Source organism: Myotis daubentonii, chromosome 6 (assembly GCF_963259705.1).
Source record: "Myotis daubentonii chromosome 6, mMyoDau2.1, whole genome shotgun sequence".
Taxonomy (NCBI): domain Eukaryota; kingdom Metazoa; phylum Chordata; class Mammalia; order Chiroptera; family Vespertilionidae; genus Myotis; species Myotis daubentonii.
Genome location: NC_081845.1, coordinates 93,617,200 through 93,639,715, shown reverse-complemented (window position 1 = coordinate 93,639,715; position 22,516 = coordinate 93,617,200). Strand labels below are relative to the sequence as shown.

General features: G+C 51.0%; 1 protein-coding gene across 6 annotated transcripts in view; it reads left to right on the top strand.

Annotated features, from left to right (window-relative positions):
* Window positions 1-22,516, top strand: part of ANKS1A (ankyrin repeat and sterile alpha motif domain containing 1A) — a 178,359-nt gene that overhangs the window by 67,145 nt on the left and 88,698 nt on the right. For 4 of the 6 annotated variants that reach the window (XM_059701917.1, XM_059701914.1, XM_059701913.1 and 1 more), the window contains exons 2-9: window positions 6,001-6,081; window positions 7,784-7,940; window positions 9,735-9,797; window positions 16,810-17,106; window positions 17,810-17,885; window positions 18,165-18,266; window positions 18,371-18,472; window positions 20,283-20,479. In XM_059701917.1, the coding sequence (XP_059557900.1) occupies window positions 6,001-6,081; window positions 7,784-7,940; window positions 9,735-9,797; window positions 16,810-17,106; window positions 17,810-17,885; window positions 18,165-18,266; window positions 18,371-18,472; window positions 20,283-20,479 (1,075 nt within the window). The remainder of the gene's footprint in view (window positions 1-6,000; window positions 6,082-7,783; window positions 7,941-9,734; window positions 9,798-16,809; window positions 17,107-17,809; window positions 17,886-18,164; window positions 18,267-18,370; window positions 18,473-20,282; window positions 20,480-22,516) is intronic. The other 2 variants (XM_059701915.1, XM_059701918.1) reach the window with 1 other exon arrangement.

The window sequence follows — 22,516 nt, the reverse complement described above, 5'->3', positions numbered from 1 at the left end:
AGTGCTGGTTTGGGATATCCAGCCCTAATAACCTCTAAACCAGAGACATGGAGGCAAAAGTTAGAAAATGACAGCGGGCTTGCTCAGTCCTGCCTTTTTGTTAAAAGCAAGCGCAGTTTAAATCTTAGTTTTAAAGTTACTTTGGTACCTGGATTGAGGTGCCTGAAGATAGATTCCTGATGGAGTAGTAGTTGCTGGCAGACCTGTGCTCCCAACTGCTTTAATTCATATCGATATTTCCTCCTTCCCAAGTTCTGTCGGTTTATTCCAGTCATCTTGCTTTGAATTATATACAGCCTGTATTACATGTTCATCTCATCCCTGTTAGATTGTAAAGTCCTTGCTTGGCCAAATGCCAAGAGCTCCAGGAATGGGGGATTTGGATCTGCCACTGATTTGGCTTGTGATTTGGGGAAGATAATTTAGTTTTGTATTTTATTGTTACCTATTTTATAATAGAACTAGAGCCCCGGTGCACGAAAATTTGTACACTGTGGGTGGGGGACACTCAGCCTGGCTTGCACCCTCTCACAGTCTGGGACCCCTCGGGGGATGTCCACCTGCCGGCTTAGGCCCGCTCCCCGCCAAAGCTGCAGTTGGATATCCTTAGCACTGTCCAGGAGGCAGAAGAGGCTTCTGCCACTGCTGCTGCACTCGCAACCATGAGCCCGGCTTGTAGCTGAGCAGAGCTCCCCCTGTGGAAGCGCACTGACCACTAGGGGGCAGCTCCTGCATTAAGCTTCGCCCCCTGCTGGTCAGTGCACGTCATAGCGACCTATTGTTCCTAGTAGGTCCACTGTTAGGGTCAATTTGCATACTACCCTTTTATTATATAGGACTAGAGGCCCGGTGCACAAAAATTTGTGCACTCGGGCGGGAGGGGGGTCCCTCAGCCCGGCCTGTGCCCTCTCGCAGTCTCGGACCCCTTGGGAGATAACGACCTGCTGGCTTAGGCCTGCTCCCGGGTGGCAGAGGGCAGGCCCAATCCCTAGGTGCAGCCCCTGGTCGGGCTCAGAGCAGGGCCGATTGGGGAGTTGGGGCACCGCCCCCTGTCATGCACAGAGCAGGGCAGATTGGGAGGTTGCGATGCCACCCTCAGTCACGCTCAGGGTAGGGCCAATTGGGGGGTTGGGGCGCCGCCCCCTGTCACACTCAAGGCAGGGTCGATGGGGAGGTTGCGGCGCCACCCCCTGTCACGCAGGACCAATCAGGGGGTCGGGGCGCTGCCCCCTGTCATGCACAGAGCAGGGCCCATCAGGGGGGTTGGGGTTCCGTACCCTGTCACACACAGAGCAGGGCGGATCCGGGGGTTGGGGCGCCGCACCTTGTCACACTCAGGGCAGGGCCGATGGGGAGGTTCTGGCCCTACCCCGTCACATACAGAGCAGGGCCTGTGGGTGGGGTGGGGGGGTTGGGGCGCCGCCCCCTGTCACACACAGAGCAGGGCAGATCAGGGGGTTGGGGCGCCGCATCCTGTCACACACACAGCCGCAGGGCAATCAGGGGGTTTGGGCGCTTCCCCCTGTCACGCTGCTCCAGGGGCCAGGAGGCCTCGCAGCTCTGCTGATCCCCGTGCTGGGAGGCATATTACCTTTTTACTATATAGGATAGAGGCCTGGTGCATGTGTGGGGCCGGCTGGTTTGCCCGGAAGGGTGTCCTGGATCAGGGTGGGGGTCCCGCTTGGGTGCCTGGCCAGCCTGGATGAGATGATGATGGCTGTTTGCATCAGGTCACACCCCCTTCAGGGTGGGGGTCCCCACTGGGGTGCCTGGCCAGTCTGGGTGAGGGGCTGAGGGCCGTTTTCAGGCTGGCGGGTGACTGAAGCTCCCAACCGCTCTTTTTTTCCTTTTTTTTTTTTTTTTTATTCTTGGATTTATGGCTGTCACTGGAGCTGAGAGCTGGCTTTAGCTGTGAGACCTGGCTGCTGAAAGCAGGTTTCTGGCTTTGTTTACTTTCTGTATTTGAAACTTTGTTGCGACTCCAGCTCTGAGATCCCGGCTGACTGAAAAGAGGTTTCTGGGGTTTTGTTTAGCTTCTATATTTGTAACAATGTTTCTTAGCAGCTCAGAGCCCAGCAGCGGCAGGCGGGGAAAGTTGGAGTCCTCCGTCACTGAAGCAAGCAAGCCTCATGTTAGTTTCAAGCTGCCTGGCTGCCGGCCGCCATCTTGGCTGGCAGTTAATTTGCATATCTCGCTGATTAGCCAATGGGAAGGGTAGCGGACGTATGCTAATTACCATGTTTCTCTTTTATTAGATAGGATGATGACCTTTTGTCCTGTGGAGCAACTTGAAAATAAGTATGAAAACTGTACCTCCTAGACCAGTGGTTCTCAACCTTCCTAATGCCGCAACCCTTTAATACAGTTCCTCATGTTGTGGTGACCCCCAACCATAAAATTATTTTTGTTGCTACTTCATAACTGTAATTTTGCTACTGTTATGAATCATAATGTAAATATCTGATATGCAGGATGTATTTTCATTGTTACAAATTGAACATAATTAAAGCATAGTGATTAATCACGAAAACAATATGTAATTATATATTCAATATGTGTTTTCCGATAGTCTTAGGCGACCCCTGTGAAAGGGTCGTTCCACCCCCAAAAGGGTCACGACCCACAGGTTGAGAACCGCTGTCCTAGACGTTCCAGATTCGTTTCACTTTGCATCATTCACCCATTGTCAGGCATGGGTTGTCAGTTTGGTTTAGACCAGTGGTTCTCAACCTGTGGGTCACGAACAATGAAAATACATCCTGCATATCAGATATTTACATTACGATTCATAACAGTAGCAAAATTACAGTTATGAAGTAGCAACGAAAATAATTTTATGCTTGGGGGTCACCACAACATGAGGAACTGTATTAAAGGGTCACGGCATTAGGAAGGTTGAGAACCACTGGTTTAGACTATGAGCTCATCATACAGGTGTGACAAAGTGTGCATGGTTCAAAGTATGCTTTTAGCTCTTTTATTTAAAGTATGTTTTTATTGATTTTTAGAGATAGAGGAAAGGAGAGGAATAGAGAAATAGAAACAATCATCTACTAGGAATCAAGCACAAAACCCAGGCATGTGCTCTGACCAGGAATTGAACCAGTGACCTCTTGGTTCATGGGTCGATGCTCAACCACTGAACCACATGGGCCAAACTGAAAATTTATCTCAAGATTTTAGGCCTAATACCTACAGGTTCAATAAAGTGGCCCCTGTTTCACATATACATGCATTTATTATTAGCATTCCTATTTGGTTCTTCTTTTTTAAAAAAATTATAGAAATATTTTCATTGTAAATATTTTAAACCGTGGTAGAATGCAGAAGGAACATGAATGAATGTTCCTCTTCACCATTCTGTAGCAACCCCAACATACGTTTCCCCAGGGGTACCCAGCACTGGGTGAGCACTGTTCCCATCGCCCTCCTCAGGGGGTGCACATATACACGTACCCTGCGGGGCTCCTATTCTGTGTATTATGCAGTGGCTTCTTTTTTTCACTTGCCCATAACAAAGAATGTCTTAGGGACTCTTTCCATGTCAGGCCATATAGGTCCAACTCATTTTCTTTTCTTGCCTTCGTTGTCGTCGTTGTTGATGGTTATAATATAACTCATTTTATGGGTGTACCTGGTATTTAACTGCTCACCTAGGATGGTCATTAAGGTTTTAGTTTTGATTCTTCATGGACGCAACCTGTGCAAGTACGGGCCTTGGTGCACCGTGCAGCGTTTCCGTTGGACAGTTGCCTGGAAGTGGAAATGCCGGCACAAAGTGGATGCCTATTTTTGGTTTTGGTGGATGCTGCCAAACTGTCTTCCCACAGGAATTCACCAATTTAAACTCATACCGGTGGGGTTTAAGAGTGCTCGTTTCCCTGCCATTATTTTCATTTTTCAGTCTGCTGGGTGAAAAATAGTATGTGATTACTGTAATTGGCATTCTTTTGGGTTGTATCTTTGTAGCTCCGACCTCAACTGATTTCTGCCTTTTAGGAATTCCTCAGTGTTGTCAGTTACTTGATGTCTGTCTGTCCGTCTCTCTCTCTCTCTCTCTCTCTCTCTCTCTCTCTCTCTCTCTCTCCTCCCCCCCCCCCTAGTGTAGGGTGAGAATTATTTCTGTCACCTGGTAGAACTTTTACAGGAGTTGAGTAAACTTTGTACACTCAATTCACTATCCTCAGAAATACCTCTCACATATTCTTTCTCTACAGTATTTAGAATTTTGTTTCTTTTTTTTCTCTTTAACATTATATTATAATCTCTATTCTGTCTTATTGCACAGCAGTGTAACTGGTATATGAAATTCTACTATGGGTCTAGACCAGGGGTGGGCAAACCTTTTGACTCGAGGGCCACAATGGGTTCTTAAACTGGACCGGAGGGCCGGAACAAAAGCATGGATGGAGTGTTTGTGTGAACTAATATAAATTCAAAGTAAACATCATTACATAAAAGGGTACGGTCTTTTTTTTCAATAGTTTTATTCATTTCAAACGGGCTGGATCCGGCCGTAGTTTGCCCACGGCTGGTCTATACCATAGTTTTCAAATCATTCTCTATTGATAGACTTTTGGGTTATTTCCAGAATTTTGTTGTCATAAATAACATTGCTTCCAACATGTGAGCATAAAGGCTCTGGGCCCAGATGGTTTTACTGGTGATTGTTTATCATTTTAGTGCTCTGTGTCATTGATGCCTGAATGTAGACATGGGTAGATCTCTCCTAGCTGACTGTGACCAAACCCCAACACTAATGTCATTCAATAGCAATAGCAAAAAAGCAAAAACTTTAGACCAGCCTCAGTTACAAATGCAGGTGTGAAAATTGTAAATAAAACACTCTCAAGTAGAATTCACCAGCATGGCCACAATGGAGAATGGCCAAATAAGGTTTATGGTTTATTCTGGGAATCAAAGAATCGTTCAATATTAAGAAACCTGTTGATAACAACATATTAATTTGTTAAATGTGAAAAACTGTTTATCTCCATAGATGCAGAAAATGCGCTTAAATTAAACAACTATTTTTAATAATACTTTAAACAGGAAAAAAATAAGGTATTTGTTTACATGTATCAAACCAATTGCCAAAAACAGTAGAGGCATTCTCATTAAAAGCAAGGCCAAAATAAGGCTGCCCTCTACTAGAGTATTTTATTTATTTATTTTAAAAAATATATTTTTGTTGATTTCAGAGAGGAAGGGAGAGGGAAAGAGAGAAATTTCCATGATGAAAGAGAATCATTGATCGGCTGCCTCCTGCACGCCCACACTGGGGATTGAGCCCCCAACCCAAGCATGTGCCCTGATCAGGAATCGAACCGTGACCTCCTGGTTCATAGGTTGAATTCAACCACAGAACCACACTGGCCGGGCTCCTTAGAGTATTTTAGAAGCTCTGGCCAATGCACTAAGGTGTGGAATCAGAACTAAGCCTTTGAGGATTAAATAAGATGACATTTCAACCTTCCTAGTATAGTACTTTTAATTCAAACAAGGCACTGAAATTATAGGTCTGTTGTTCATTTTTTATTACCAATAAGACACATTCACAAAGGAAAGGCAGGTTGTCTCTTGCGTCTCAGCACATGGATCCCTGTGCTTTTATGAATGTGAGCCCTTTGACCTTGCTCCTGGTGGTTGAATTGTCCTGATTACCGCTCGTCTGTACGGAGGCCTCTCGGAAGCCTCCGGCACCCGCATCGCGATGGGGCCCCAGGCCTGCGACTGGCCGAGGGGTTGGTTCAGCGGTGTTCCCGATGACCTTTCCATGAGCTGTTCTTAGGGTCCTGGGAGTCTTCAGAGACTCCCGCCCCGGGCGGAGCGGTTTCTGCAGTTACAGATGAGAAGGGTGCGGGGGCCGCTGTGTAAGCTGCCGCCGGCCTTTATCAGAAGTCATGGGGAAGGGCCTGAACATCACACAGGCTTCTTTCCCAAGCAGCTGGCTGTCCCCACATTTGGTTTGTGACTTCGGCCTTTCTTCTTTCTCCACAGCATCTGGAGAGGGCCCAACGTGAACTGTGTAGACAGTACGGGGTACACCCCCCTGCACCACGCTGCTCTGAATGGCCACAGGTAAGTAAGTACTGGCCTGCCGCCTTCCGCCCGCCCTTCCGCCCACCCTTCCACGCAGGCCTTCCGCCTTTGGGTTCCTGTGAAGGATTACTGAGCAGCCGCGCTGAGAAAAACAAACTGAATTTAGCCCAGCATTCCCGACTCTCTCTTTAGTGTGTAACTACTTGAACATCCTTCCCCACTCCCCCCTCAAAAGGCTTGAGCCGAAGGTTGAGTTTTACCTTTTCTTCGGTGCCCCCCGAAATGTGCAGTGCCACGGTCATCTGATGTGAGCATCAACCGGGGGGCAGAGAGGTTGGAGCAGCTGTCAGGCAACAGCCCCTGTACACACTGAAAAGTGATGGGTCGGTTCTGAGAACCTTTCCTTCTATTAAGTAGTTACTTATTTACTTTTGCCATTTTTCCTCATGGGCAGTAAGACCTATTTTTAAGGAAAGAAACACATGAAAAATAAGGCCTATTTAAATCTCTTACATACAGAGAGGTTATTGGGATTGGGTGGGACGTGTGGAGTTTCTGGAGGTGTGCTTGGGGTTGGGAGAAGAAGGCGTCGGTTTAAATGATTGGCGGCTGGAAGCGGGCGCTGCCCATCAGGTAAGGAGACAGGGCTCTGCCAGGGGCAGGCGCCATGTGGGGTACAGTGAATAGGCCCACCAGGATGTGGGAAATGGGAGCCAGGCCGTCACAGAATAGAGATTGGCACGTACCCTATGAGATGAGCGAAGAAGTTTAGCTTTTAGGAGGAGGGATTATTGGAACCACTTTAGATTCTTCTGAACCAGAGCAGCGCCGCACACCTTGTGGTTTTCTGTGTCACTGTGCAGCCCTTGGCCAGGCCCAGTTGACTCTGATTGTTCCTTCTGCATTACCCTTTTCTCAGATATAGTGAATGCGGGCGTCACGTCCTTTCTGTGCCATTTTAGACAAAGCTAACAAATATGTAGAGACCCCGCCCCCTTACATAGTGGGGTGACCTGAATTAAAGCGGATCTTGAACTTAAAAGACTAGCTTGTGAGCCGAGCTGATCTCCAGATGCTGTTTTTATTTGCAGTCGGGCTTTTCTCCGGCCTTGTGCATGGGGACGGTTGTACATTTGTAGCTGCTTAATCAGTGGTGTCACCTCGAAGAATGCCAAGTCCTTCTTCCTGGATGTATCCCATGAAAGCACAGGCGTCTGGCTCATGTTTGCGGCAGCTTTACTTCTGCTCTGCCTGGCCACTTCAGCTCCCACACGCTGAGCGCTCTGAAGCTGCGGTCGCTAATGGGTGGTCCGCGGACCAGAGGTCCGAAAGGTTGGCGACCGCTGCTCTGAATAATGTGGTGGGTGATGACATTTGTCTTGCATGACGTTGATGTAAATTCTGTCCCTGAGTGCTGTTTAAACATCACAAACCAGGAGACATTGCAAAGCTCAGACAAGGGGCCCGGACGTTTTCAGAGCAATGGAAAATGGATGGGTTACTGAGATAAACGGAGGCGGAGAGCCAGTGTTGTGGGACACGGGACGGCTCGGCCGCATGCCCGCAACTGTGCAGAGTAGCCCCTGGAATAAAAGGAAGAGGCTGGGCATGAGCACGGGTGGACAGGGAGCCAGATGAGGTACCAGCTGTGCAGCGCTTTGTGCTGTGCACGTGTGTAAAGAGCTGTTGGCGGGAAAGACTTCTGGGTCCTGCACACTCATAACTGCCCTTTGCCTTCCAGGGATGTGGTCGAGGTTCTTCTGAGGAACGACGCGCTGACCAATGTGGCTGACTCCAAAGGCTGTTACCCTCTGCACTTGGCAGCCTGGAAAGGGGATGCCCAGATCGTGCGGCTGCTCATCCACCAAGGGCCCTCTCACACCAGAGTCAATGAGCAGGTTGGAAGGAAGGGAAGCGTGCTTCCATTCAGCTGCAGCCAAGACCTCGCAGCCATCGCCGCTGCAGTCCCTTAGCTCAGACCTCAGGAACCGGCTCTTCCGGGCCCAGGGGTGGCTGCCCCCTCTCAGCACCACGCCTCTTAGTGCATCAAGGAGATCCCATTCCACGAGATGCATTTCATATGCACATGAATCATGCGGGCGTGGAATAACACTAACAGGAACATAAATACTAACCTTGTGCAAAATTGGAAATAATGCGAATTCTGCAAAACTGCTTAGCGTCTGTTTCAAGCTGGCGGGCTTAGTTAATTGCAGCTTGTGCTTATGCCACTGACATGGCATGGCGACTGCAGCTGGTGAGCACATCTCTGTGCGTGAGTACCGTGTGAGCCCTGCTGCTGTTTTACATGAGGCAGCGCTCGCAGCCCAGGAAGGCCCGAGCCTGGTGAAAGTGAGCTCCCAGACACGCGGTGGGGGCCAGGGGTCTTCACGGAATGCAGAGCATGTCCCTGGCGCCCTCTAATGTTCATTTAAGAGGGAGCATGCTGTGACAAAGCAGAGGTAATTCTTAGAAAATAAAAAGGCAGCGTTTGAGTGAAAATACCTCACAGTGGCCATGGACTTCGGTCCTCCTATTGCTTTGGGAAAGTTACACTTGAATTATGCATGTTCTAGACAGGCCTCCTGTAAAAGGCCCTGACGTTCGGGTCTGAGAGGAGATGGGCTTTCCCTGTAAGACAGGCCATTCTGCTCTCCTCCTCTCTGCTCAGCACGGAAGCAGACACTTCGTGGCTTGAATGAGAGAAGCCACTCATCCTCGCTGAGTGTGGGATGATTTTCCTAATGCCTCTGCTGAGAGCAGGTTGTTAAACTGCCTGTATGACCAGGTCAGGGTTATTCCTCTAAAAGGAAGAGGCGACTCGCAGAGCCATCTGTCAGCGAGGCCACGCCCGCTCCCTCCGTGCGCTGCTCAGGCACGGCTGGGCTGGGGGCAGCTTCGCCCCGGGGCGCGAGAGCCTGGGCCAGGGCGCCCATGTCCCCATCGAGAGAGTGTGTGTGGCGCTGTTAATCGGCCTCCCGTCCCCTCCTGGGCTGTACTTTTTGGTGAGCGACAGACATTTAAAGTGATCAGCGAGGATGTTTGTTTTTATAACATTAGAATTGAAAGTGTTCTCTGTAGAATCTAAATGCACCTTCCTCCTCCTGGCTAAGGGATTGTAACGTTTCTTACCTGGAGGAAGTTCGTAAGGAAGTTTGCTGTTAGTAATATTCCTCAGTGTTGGAAAAAACTAGTCAGCCATTGAAGTCCTTCTCATTCAAAAACATTTCAGCAGCCGTCTCTCAGCCTCTGCTCACGTCTGCCTTGGAACACAGCCGCTTGGACCTTTGAGCCACTTGAGTGTGCTAGCTTGTCCTGCTCCCAGCTGCCTCCCCCTGGACTAGCCTTTGGTGGGACACAGCCCAGTGCTTTGAGGGCGGGGCTGGCCGGGGTGTGGGGTAGGGGCTGGGGTAAGACAGCGGCAGCAGCTTGAAGAGCCTAATGGATCTAGGTAGTTCCAAGCACCGCATCGATTTCTGTAACTGCCATGACTGTGGTTTCAGCTGGATGCTTGGATAAGAGGGGGTGACGCGTGCCGAGCCCTGGAGAGCGTCTTCCCCATGAACTCCCCTTCAGGCACCCGGAGGGCTGATCCCCCTTGTGCTAGTGTTGGGGCCCTCGGGGCTGTGCAATTGCTTTGATGTGTTTCATCCATTTCATCACCACGTTTTCTTTTCCTCTCCTTTTTGTAGAATGCTCTTGAGATCAAAGAACTCAAAAAGCACGGCCCCTTTGACCCTTATATCAATGCCAAGGTGTGTACTTTGCTGTCAGGATTTCTCTGCATCATTTCTCCAAGCTGTGCTTTCTCCTGGGTCCCCTCGCTTCCCTCTGTCCCCTCGGGTTCCTCACCCTGGTGTCTGCTTCAGCGACTGCCTCGGCCTGTCTGCCTGGGAGTGGAAAATGCAGCTTCCAGGGCGTGGTTTTGCTTTAAAATCCATCCTGACTCTGGACGGCAGGTGCTTTCCCTGGAATGTCTGAAAAGCGTACAAGTGGCAGAATTGGGGAAGGAGATGGGGCCATATATTTGCACGACACTATTGTATTTCTAACATTTAAATTCAAAAAAGAAAAATGGCAAACACGGGAGCTTATTTTTTATGAAGCACAGAAAAAATGAATACGTTTTATTTCCTGGATTACATTTTTTCAGTCTGAGTTCTGTTTTCTCTTGAAGTGGAATCTGGTTTTCGGGAGCTTGTGGCGGGCAGAGGGGGTGTGGGCGACGGGCGTGGGGGCTCGGGGCTGCGGCGTGTGCCCCCGCGGTGCCTGGGGTTCGTGCCTTTTGCCCGGGACGTAAAGCCACCGTTCCTCTCCCCACGGTCACGCTTGGCCGCTGGGAGGCTCTGAAACAGGGCGTGGAGTGGCCAGGCCAAGCAGGGCAGTTAGTTGCATTGTCTCCCTCCCGTGAGGCTGGGCAGCCTTGCTGCCCGCAGCCCTCGCCACGTGGTGGCCGAGTGTGGTGGTGGTGGTGGTGGTGGCCGCCTCTTCCTCAGCGCTCTCACCTGCTGTGTTTGGTCTGAGTTTTCGTTCGGGTGAGATTTGCTGATTGGCAGCAATCTGGTATGTGGTTGTCACTGCCTTTTTCTTGCTCTGAAATGCCGCTCAGGGGAGGAGACGGGCGGTGCTTCTGCAGGCACACCGTGCTGTCCTCTGAGGAACGCTGACGTAGCACATGTAGCCGCTGCCGGCTGGACTGGGGCGGCCGCCTGCCGTGGGGCCTTGACGGTGGGGAAGCAGTGTGGTCTGGGAGTGGGACACATTAGCTTTTGTTTGGGGCCACTCTTTAAATTCCGTCTTCTGATCTTCAAAATAGAAGTCACTCTGTCTTAGTTTTCTTCTCTTCTTGAAGGTGGTGTGGTAGAGTGAGGCCTCTCACAGGTCACCGCCTCTCCAGTCCGGCTTGAGTTTAAATTCTGCGCTACCACGTACCTGGTTTTGTTGACTTGAACAAGTTACTTTCTCTGAGCCTCAGTTTCCTCTTCTGCAAGATGGGGTATGCCATCTACTTTGCTGGGTTGTTTTTGGAGTTTAAGATAATGCACATGAAGTATGACTATCTGGTCAGTAGTACTATTGGAGGCCCTCCCTTAAAAAGGAATGTAGAAGGTGGTGTTTCTGAAACGGCAATTTGGAATTTGTTCTTTGTTCCTCGTAGGTTTTGTTGGGGGAGGCACCTTGAACTGATTGGTTTCCCTTCTGTGATTCCGTGGTTGGTTAGCTTACGAAGCTGATTAAAGGGCGGTACTTGGCTTTGAAAGCACATTTTCCTATCCCTCCATTCTACGGAAGTCTACATGGAATAAGAATATACTTCTCTATTTGGAAATACTGTCCTTTGCCTCTGCCTTTCCCTGCCCCCGCCCCAGGGCAACGGATGCAAAGGCCTCAAGGGATAAAGCTATTTGGGCGCTAAGAATACAAACTCCTCTTGGGCTGACTTGACTCTGATCTCCCTAGTTTATATCCTGACCCCAGAGGTTTTTATTGACCTGGCTTGTGTCCAGGAGTTGTTTTGCTAAAGGACTTTTTAAAAAACATGTTTTTACTGATAGAAGAAAGGAGAGAGAGAGAGAGAAACGTCAATGATGAGAGAGAATCATTGAATATCAGCTGCCTCCTGCACGCCCTCTACTAGGGATTGAGCCTGCAACCCAGGCATGTGCACTGACTGGGAATCGAACCGTGACCTCCTGGTTCATGGGCCGACACTCATGCTGTCCTGGCCGCAAAAAACTTTTGCTGCTAAATCATATCAGGCACCCATCTCAGGGGTCTTTCTGGGGAGCGAAGGTAGTTTTCATGAGCTTTCATCTCCACCTTCCCTTTTTCACAAGTCAGTATAACCCAGTCCAAATGTAAGTCCTTAGCTAAGATGGAACCATTGAAATTGTTTTTCCCTTTTACTAGTACAATGATTTTAACTTAGTCTGAATATCATAAGATGAGCAACAATCAAATTGTTTTAGGGTAGATCTATTTTTCTATTCACTTAAAAATAGTTTAATCTTAGCCTGGCCAGTAATCTCAATGGTTAGAGCATCAGCCCACACACTGCAGGGTCTCGGGGTTGATTCCTGGTCAAGGGCACGTGCTTAGGTTGCAGGTTTGATCCCCAGACCCAGTTGGGTGCATGCAGGAGTCTCTCTCACATTGATGTTTCTCTCTTTCTCTCTCCCTCCTCCCACCCTCCCTTCTACTCTCTCTTTAAAAAAAATGTGGTATTTCAGAAATATCACATTATACACTCCTTTTTAAATGGAAAAAACATCCTTGGGTGCAGATTAAAGATTAAAAAATAATAATTTAATCTTAGAGCTTGAAGAGACCTGGAAGTTATCTAGACCAGAGGTCACCAACCTTTTGGACCTCACGGACCACCAGTGGTCTGCGGACCACCGGTTGGCGACCACTGATCTAGACCAGTTGTCCCCACGTGCTATTCAGCTTGTCTGGTTGCATCAGAATCATCTAGCTAGCTTTTGTTAAACTTTTATTTTTTAAAAATTTCCACCATACAAAAGTTGCAAGAATAATGCAGTGAACTGCACTGTGCTCTCCTAGATTAACCAGTTGTTAGCATTTTGTCATATTAGCATGCCCCTCCCATATATGTTGCTATTGATATAGTTGATGATGGACTATTTGAAATTATGACATCAGAGCCTTTAGCCCCAAATACTTGAGCACGTATCTCCTAAGAATGAGGGCATTCACTTGTATATGCAATGATCAAATTCATAAAGTTCAACGTTGATTTAATGCTGTTATCCAGTATAGAATCCATGTTCAAATTTCACTAATTGGCTCAATAATGTCCTTTAGAGCAGCGGATGCCAGCTGGTGGTCTGTGAGGTCCCAAAGGTTGGCGACCGCTGCTTTAGAGCAAATTCTTTTTCCTGGTCCAGGATCCCACCCAGGATCACACATGACCTGGAACAGCTCCTCAGCCTTCCACTGAGTGACAGTTTGAAGAGTGTGGGCGCATTTTGTTGACTGTCCACCAGTTTGCGTTGGTCTGATAACCCTCATTCCGGGTGTAGGTTTATGGCGGGGAACCTCAGGGGAAATGCCATGTCCCTCCTGTTTAGTGCGCCACAGCACAGGCACGGCTGGCAGCCTGTCTCACTCCTGATGGTGGCGAACGAGTGCTTGGTGAGGGGTGCCTGCCAGGTTGGTAAGCTTTTTTTTTTAATGTGTTTTTATGATTTCAGAGAGGAAGGGAGAGGGAGAGAGAAACTTCAGTGATGAGAATCATTGATTGGCTGCCTCCTGCATGCTCCCTCCTGGGGATCGAGCCCACAAACCCGGGCATGTGCCCTGACTGGGAATCGAACCGTGACCTCCTGGTTCATAGGTTGAAGCTCAACTACTGAGCCAAGCTGGCTGGGCTTGGTAAGCTTTTTAATAATAGTTTTCCTGGGCTTTCCCCTCTGAGGTGCTGCCTTGGCGAGTCTGGGGTGGGGCTTAGTATTAATTACTTTAATTCCTAAACGAAGCCAGGTAGAGAACCACTGATCTGAGCTAACTCCACCCAGAGCGGGAATCTTCTCTCACCTCAGAGGTGGCCATCCACCTCTTGTTTGTTTGTTTGTTTGTTTCTCCTAGTAACAAGCAAAACTGCTGCTTGGCAGCCTCTTTCAGGATTCCACTGAGTTTTGGTTTCTTGTGCTTGTTTGACATCTGTCTTCCTAAACCTTCATCTCTCGGTCAGAACCTGCCTTCCACGTGGCGGACTCAGTACACACGTTTCTCCTGAATCTCCTGAATCTCAGCAGACCCAGTTTGTCCTTTTGTTCCAGTTTTGGTCCATTTCTCGAGCCTGTACCATTGTCGCTACAGAGCTGCCTCCCAGGTGTCCCCAGGCTCGGCGTCTGTCCGCAGAGCACGGAGTGCCGCTGGGTGCGATCTCGGCTGGGAGCTGATGGTTCTGAATAGTTCCGAGGAGAGAAAGGCCATGGAAATGTAATGTTTCTGTGTGGTTGTGTGCTGCTTGTAGTGTGTGTGTGTGTGTGTGTGTGTGTGTGTGTAAACGCATACATCGAATGGGGTCTCCAGGTGTAAAGGGTGTGAGGGATCGCTTTTGTCTTAGAGGTACTGGCTATATATAGCAAGGAAAATGAAAGCGTTTCTCGAGATGGGCGGGAATGGAGAGTTTATGCAGAGATTTTGGAGAAAATTGGGGTATTTCATCTCAGTCCCCTTCCTCGGTCCAGATGCATAGTAAAATGGTCTAGGAGACTCTTGAGGTGTCACGAGCACCAGTGCTGCAATTTGGAAGGTGTGGGAGAGAAGGTTCCAGGCGGTTAGAAGTCTGCGTTCCTTGGAACCCTCCCCTCTTGAGGGATTAGCAGTAGCGCCTTCCTGCCCTGACCGCTGGGCTGTCAGGCTCATGGTGATGCCTGATGCCTGTGGTCAGTAGTCGCGAGATGTGCTCACCACAGACATAAACTCCAGGTTATCGTGGTCACTAGACTATATCTGGCGAGGCTGAAACAGGAAGATGCTTCCTGCTGCGTCCGAGCGTGCCGTGCTGCGGAGATGTGGTCAGGCCGCGTCAGCAGGGCGGGGACTACCTGGTGGTGACCACCCTTCCCTGCAGGGCGGCTTTGTGGCAGCTGCCTTCATTCTGGCAACAACGAGACGAAACGAAACGAACAGGGAGACTGATTTGCTGCTGGGTAGTGTAGACCAGTGATGGCGAACCTATGACACGCGTGTCAGAGGTGACACGCGAACTCATTTTTTTGGTTGATTTTTCTTTGTTAAATGGCATTTAAATATATAAAATAAGTATCAGAAATATAAGTCTTTGCTTTACTATGGTTGCAAATATCAAAAAATTTCTATGTGTGACACGGCACCAGAGTTAAGTTAGGGTTTTTCAAAATGCTGACATGCCGAGCGCAAAAGGTTCGCCATCACTGGAGTAGAGTTTCAGTTGTGCAGGCCCTCCTGGCATGCTTTTCACAAAATCAAGGACAGGTTATTCTGGTTGTTGGGAGACAACTTGGAGATAGAAGAGACACTGTGTCTGCTTCGGAGTAAACAGGCCTCGCGGGCTGGGGTTTGAGTAGGAACAAGCTGGCTTCCTGGGCGCCTGCTGTCACGCTGGCTTGCGATGCAGCCCTGATAGGCCTCCCACAGGGTCGCGCTGCAGGAAGCGGCTGTGGGTCTTGTGGATGTGGCCGTCTTCTCAGCATGAGACATGCAGGGACAGCTCCAGGTTTGCTCGGGCTGCTCAGCCATAGCTTCCTAGCATTGCGCGTTCCAAATGCGTGTCCTGAATGGCTGGTTTGGCTCTGGGAACCAAGGATTTGCTCCCTCCCCGTGTTTCCCCTTCCCTGCAGACATTTAGGTTGACGTGGAGTTGCCCTGGGGGAGTGAGGGCCGCACGCCTCAGCTGCTGCTCTCCCGAACCCCTTAGAGCTCAGTGCCCGTCCTCTGTTTATCTGTGTGCATTTATCTCGCATGTGGCTCCTGCTACTGCCCTTCCTGTCCTTATTTCATTTTGAAGTTTCTCTGCTCTTTCTGGCCTCTTGGGGCCTTGCTCCCCACAGCCCTGAATCTTTCTGGTACATGTGGTGCAGCCGGAAAAAATGATGCAGTCAAGTGCCAGACCAAAAGCAGATGAATTGCTTGCATGTTAGGGCTGCTCCTTAGCCTGTTACTTTCCCCTCATTAATTGACTTAACGCAGTTGTGGGAACATTCACTTTTTATCTCTTGGCCACTGAAAGGTGCATGATATTGACTTGATGGGCAAACCCCTCGGAAGCTGTGTTTCCCTGAAGACGCTTCCGGGTGAATTCAAGAATCTCAGGATCTCGTGGGAGAACTACTTCCATCAGTGCTCCTCCAAAGGAAGGGGCATGGAGATCATTTATTCTTGCTCTGATGATACATCGTCAGTTGTAATAAAAGAAAGAGCATCGTTGGAATAGTTAATAGTTTGCTTCTGATGATTGAAAAAGCACAAACTTCTCCTGTTTTATCCCAGGTTCTACCTTTAGTTTGAAGCGCGTTGGCTTCGAGGGCCGGGGGTGTCCATTTGAGTGGATGGTTACAATTTTGAATATTTTGCACCTTTCACGCAACTTTCTGGTGTCGGATGGGGTCTGTCACATAGGAACGCTTCCCGCTGTGGACTCTGCACGCACTGGCTGGTGCAGGCAGCACCGGGGCCCTGCTCCTCTGTGACTGACCTCAAGTGCCTCCCTCCCCTGGAGAGGGCTGCTGGCTGGCATCGCCAGAGTGGTTTTCGGTGTTCTGCTCTGTTGCTTTCACTGTCGGCTGATTTATTTGCATGCAAGAAGCTAAGCACATGACACACTCTTCAAAACATGTGTGTGAAGCAGTGGATAGTCAACAAATCCAGAATCAGAACCACAGGGTTGAGTAAAAATAAATTGTAAAACCAGTTGAAGTTTAAAATGAGTCATCAGTGGCAGTAATATTATTGGCATTTGTCTGTGCCAGGGCTTCTCCCACGGCCTGCCACAGTCCCCGTCACTCCCAGGCTGGGCGTCCCCCCTCCAGCACAGAGGTGGCCGCTCCCCGCTTGCAGTACCTGGGGAAGAGCTGGCCGTTGGAGCAGTCGGCCTTGTTCCCTGGGGAGGACCTCTGGATTCTGACTGACTTCTCTTAGTCCCCAAGTATTGCTGCTGTTTTTCTCCTTTAAACTTCAATGGTTTTATGGGTGATTGTCCCAGTCGCAGGCCCCTCTGCCAGTCACCTTTCTGATGTGATCTGCTTGTTAACTCTTTAGAACAATGACAACGAGACGGCCCTGCATTGCGCCGCGCAGTACGGCCACACGGAGGTGGTGAAGGTCCTCCTGGAGGAGCTCACAGACCCCACGATGCGCAACAACAAGTTCGAGACCCCCCTGGACCTGGCTGCGCTCTACGGGCGGCTGGAGGTGGTGAAGATGCTCCTCAGCGCGCACCCCAACCTCCTGAGCTGCAACACCAAGAAGCATACCCCCCTGCACCTGGCGGCCAGGAACGGCCACCGGGCCGTGGTCCAGGTGCTCCTGGACGCGGGCATGGACAGCAACTACCAGGTAGCGGCCTGAGGACCTCCCGGGCTCCGGGACTTAGTCGTTTCGGAAAAGGCACCGTGCGTGCTGCTGGGCTGTCTCTTAGCACGTTCGCACCACGTGTCAGACGCTTCCATTCGTTGGCTCGTTTTACGGGGAGGCTTCAGAGACCAATAAACTCCCCGAGTGAGGCTGTTGTTTTTGTTTCTTTCCAGGGGTAATACGTAGTCATTACACCCTGAAAAGAAGTGATCATGGATGAGCCCTCGAGATTAGAAACGTTTCATTATCTCCCTCCACCCGAGCCTCGCGGCACGGCAGCCCTCCAGGCCCCTGGGCCGGGCTTTGCCGACGGGAGACAGCGTTTCCCTTGCTGGTTCGCTGTCCGTTCCTCAGGCTTCGCCCTGACCAGACCTCACTGGAAGGAGTATTTTCCCCTGCGTTTTCCTTAGGCCTCCGCCCACCCAGGAAGGTGGAGTTCTGGGGAGTCTTACCCAGACGTGGCTCCACCGTCAGCCGTGTGTGGCCTGCTGGTGGCACAGCAAACCCCTGAGGGCCAGGCCACGCTCGTGGTATGGGAACGATAATGGCAGGACTCTGCGTGGTTTAGTTTATCTTCCCGCCCCTTCTTGTCTCTGTCTCCGTCCGTTTGTCGTGTGTGGCCACGCCAAACCGGGGCGGCCGCTGTCCTGACGACACCCGCTCTGCGCTCTCGTTTGCTTTCCAGACGGAGAAGGGCAGTGCTTTGCATGAGGCCGCTTTGTTTGGCAAGACCGATGTGGTGCACATCCTGCTGGCCGCAGGTGAGGTCGGCAGCGCAGGCTCCGCACGCATGCAGGGCCGGGCTGCTGTCCCCGGCCTCCCCAGAGGGGACTTTGCTGGCTGCACTCAAACCCATTGTATGTATGTCTCCACTGGTTGGTTGCAAGTGTGCGAATTGTTCATGAATAGCTGGATTAAATGGCTTTGGATGAAAAATGTAGGGTGTGCGGCTGGGAGCGTTAGGTGTCCTGGAATTGGACCCTCTTGGAGGCTGACAGGCAAATGCTCACGCCGCTGGTCCACCTGGTGTGCCTTTCCAGGAATTGATGTCAACATAAAAGATCACCGAGGACTGACCGCCCTGGACACGGTCCGGGAACTGCCCTCTCAGAAGAGCCAGCACATAGCCGCGCTCATTGAAGGTATCCGTCCAGCTCCCTGCCGGGGACACAGGACACGCTAACGCTGGCCAGACCATGGCATTTGTATTTGGTGCAGCTATTTTTTTTTTTATCTTTCCATGTAGATCACATGACTGGAAAAAGAAGTGCAAGAGAGGCAGAGAAAACTCCCACACCCCAGCCACCTCTCATCTCCAGTGCGGACTCCATATCCCAGAAGTCTCAGGGTAAGGCGGCTCCTCTGTGGAGGGCGCCCATGGAGAAGTTGGACGTTCTTGAGCAGAACGGAAAATCCTAATTTAAATAATAATTCCAGGGAGTTAGGAGGACTGAGGTGCACATTCACGTTCTTTCCTTCCCACGGCTGTATGAAGCTGTTCTGGACACAGCTGGGCCTTTGGCAGCAGCCCCTTCCTGCCTCCTTCAGTGCATTCTCTGCGCTCACAGGTGGCTCCGTGAGATCTGAGATGTGTAGCAGGCAGGACAATCTCAGGATGAAGTCAGGTCTCAGTGGAACCTTTCCCTAGTGTCGAGCTCAGTTGGCCCTTGCGCGTGGTCGGTGTGTAAGGAGCCGCATGCGGTTGGTGGCTGTGTGCATGCAGAGTTGGGTAGTATGTCATCTGGCCAGTGAATGTGGTTGGGTGCCCCGTTCCTGCCAGGATCCCCCTTCTCAGGTGTATTGGGCCGCCGTGATGCATGAGAAACACAAAACACGGAGCGACACTGGCCCAGATACAAATGGAAACGGATCGGCTGGGGGAGCAGGACAGCCAGGCAGCACGGGAGGGGCTGCAGGAGCAGAGACGCGGCTGACAGTGCTCAGTCTGGCTTCACTGCCGGGGCCGTGCCCTTCTCCCGTCACACTTTTTAACTTTGATTTTATTTTATTTTTATTGATTTCAGAGAGAAAAGGAGAAGGAGAGAGAGAGAGAGAGAGAGAGAAAAATCAATGATGAGGGAGAATCATTGATTGGCTGCCTCCTGCATGCCCCACACTGGGGATCAAGACCAAAACCCGGGCATATGCCCTGTTCGGGAATCGAACCCCGACATCCTGGTTCCCCAACCTCCTGGTTCATAGGTCAAGTCTCAACCACTGAGCCATGCTGGCCGGTCATGTCACATTTTTTTTCTGACCTCCTAATCTTCTAGTAATGGGGGTTAGGAGCTCTCTCAGCTCTTAGCATTCAGTGGTTTTACACTTACAGTTTGGTTTTCTTTATATTATATGAAGTTTCTTCCTCCCTCCCTCCCTCCCTTCCTCCCTCCCTCCCTCCCTCCCTCCCTCCCTCCCTTCCTCCCTCCCTTTTTTTCCTCACCCAAAGATATTTTTCCATTGATTTTTTAGAGAGAGTGGGAGAGGGAAAGACAGAGAGAAATATTGATGTGAGAGAAACACATTGACTGGTTGCCTCCTGCACGACCCCCAACCAGAGCCTGCAACTGTGGTACATGCCTTTGACCAGAATCGTACCTGGGACCCTTCGGTCTGCAGGCTGACGCTCTATCCACTGAGCCAAACCGGCCAGGGTTACACTTACAGTTTTGACTTTGCAAGCAACCCAGAGATCCCTGGTCTGTAGGGGGGGGGGGAGGTCACAGATTTGGATCTGGGCCCCCAGGCTCAGAGTTATCCCCGAGGGAGGCTCACAGCGAGGCGCCGCCAGCTCCGATGGGGCCGCCTCCTCCTGGAGCACATGGAGCTGCTTAGGAAGAATTTCAAGGCTTACTCACGTTTCTTTCCTTATACTTTGCTGCATTTTCTGGTTTAGGTTTATGTTACCCTGGGAATTTGTGAAGATCTTGGGAGATACCCTCAGCGATAGCAAGAGTTGTCCATATTGAATTAGAGGGGAATCTGCCCACGTCTTGGTGTAGAGCAGGGAGCCTGTTTGTGCTGCTCGTGAGCAGCCCTGGCTCATGGTCCTGCTCTGGCTCCGCTCGTCAGGCCGCGCTCAGCAGACTTCGGTTGTCGCAGAGCTTGGAAACGTGAGGCTGCTCTTCCGTTGACCCTCCTGCCCTCTGACCTCCCCTCAGGTGACGTGGAGAAAGCAGTGACTGAACTGATCGTCGATTTTGACACAAGCGCTGAAGAGGAGGGCCCCTACGAGGCGCTGTACAACGCCGTCTCCTGCCACTCGCTGGACAGCATGGCCAGCGGGCGGTCGTCCGACCGGGACTCCGTGAACAAGGAGGCCGAGGCCGCGGGAGGGAAGGCTGCTGGAGTGAGGCCTGTACGCGGCCGGGGCCTCAGCAGCCGGGGCTCGCTGGGGTGCTGGGGGGGTGCTGGGGGGGAGAGCTGCACCCTCGTGCCGGCTCGCACGGAGGCCTCCTGGGCTCTGCTGCGGCTCCACCCCGCTCAGGGTGCTTAAACCATAGGGCTCGTGGAGGTACAGTTTTGGTCTTCCAATTTCAGTATAACCTGTTTGCATCTTTTTACTACTTTTTGGCCCTAGAGCATTTAAAAGCATTTTGTGTGTGTTTAGCCTGAATGCTGCTCTGTGTTTGGGGTCCTTGCCATGCAGCCTGTTTTCTGTCTGGAGAGCAGTTCCTGCTGCAGCGAGTTCCTGTCCACCCTCAGTCAGGCCCCTTCACTTGACCTCAGAGGTTACCCGGGTGGATTTCTGTGTCAGAGGGCTGCGGCAAGGTTCAGCCAACATCATCACGCGTCTGGTGTGAGGCATTTTTGTTCTTCCCGGTTCTAACCGCTGTAGCCATTGAGGACAGCCCTGAATTTTCCCTCAGGCCCACCTCCTGTCTCACTAGTCTTTGGTGCCTGCGTCTGCTCTGGCCTCAGACGTTGTTCTCTAGCCGCCTTACCCCATCTTCTCCCCGAGGTTTCACTGTGAGCCTGAGCCAGACTCAGTGGTCCCACTGACCTTCCTGCGTTGCTGACAGTAATCCGAAGTTTTCAGCCCTGGGCGTTTACTAAACTGGCCCTTGCTCTCACAGGATCCCGGTGTAACCCCACCTCAGGCACATGGCCTCGTGTGTATTGTTTCTTCCTGTTGCAGAGGCTGGCTTTCCCTTTGGTCTGGATCTGCTAATGACCATTTGGATGGCCTTTGGGTGCTAGGTGCTGCTGCTAGGTGCTGCTGCTAGGTGGTGCTGCTAGATGGTGCTGCTAGGGGATGCTGCTACATGATGCTGCTAGGTGCTGCTGCTAGGTGCTGCTGCTAGATGGTGCTGCTAGGGGATGCTGCTAGGTGATGCTACTAGGTGGTGCTGCTAGGGGATGCTGCTAGGTGATGCTGCTAGGGGATACTTTTAGGTGCTGCTGCTAGGTGGTGCTTCCAGGTGCTGCTGCTAGGTGATGCTGCTAGGTGGTACTTCTAGGTGATGCTGGTAGGTGGTGTTGCTAGGTGATGCTGCTAGGTGCTGCTGCTAGGTGATGCTGCTAGGTGATATTGTAGGTGGTGCTGCTAGGTGATATTGTAGGTAGTGCTGCTAGATGGTGCTGCTAGGGGGTGCTGCTAGGTGATGCTGCTAGGTGGTACTTCTAGGTGATGCTGCTAGGTGCTGCTGCTAGATGATGCTGCTAGGTGATATTGTAGGTGGTGCTGCTAGGGGATGCTGCTAGATGCTGCTGCTAGGGGATGCTGCTAGGTGATGTTGCTAGGTGCTGCTGCTAGGTGGTGCTGCTAGATAGTGCTGCTAGGTGATATTGTAGGTGATGCTGCTAGGTGGTGCTGCTAGGTGATATTGTAGGTGATGCTGCTAGGTGCTGCTGCTAGATGGTGCTGCTAAGTGATATTGTAGGTGATGCTGCTAGGTGCTGCTGCTAGGTGATATTGCAGGTGCTGCTGCTAGGTGGTGCTGCTAGGGGATGCTTGGGCTTTGGGGAGTGCCCAGGGAGTGGCCTGGTATTGCTTGGTGTTCTTCTGAGTTAGGTTCTTGCCCTGCCCTGGAACAGACGCCGCATTTCCATTTGAAGCTTGGAAAGGCCTGCCAGTCTTGTCGTAGCCCACCAGCGAGGGTGTGATCCAGGACTGTGGTGAACGTGTGAGTGGTGGAGGCAGTGCCTGTGCGAGCGCCGGGAGCATGGTGGCTCTGTGGACAGAACTGGTCTTTTCCCCTTCTTTCCCTGGCAGGAGCAAAGGAATTAAGCAGATCCACCTGTGGAGGAAGGCTTGCTTTCAGTGTACTTACAGGTGATGCCCAGTAGAGGGAGCTGGAGGCTTTAAGCTTTGGATAGCCAAGTTCCTGTGGGGCTTGGCTACTGATTTAGTGTCTTTGTTCCCTCTTCCTCTAGAAACCCAGCCTCCTAGGGT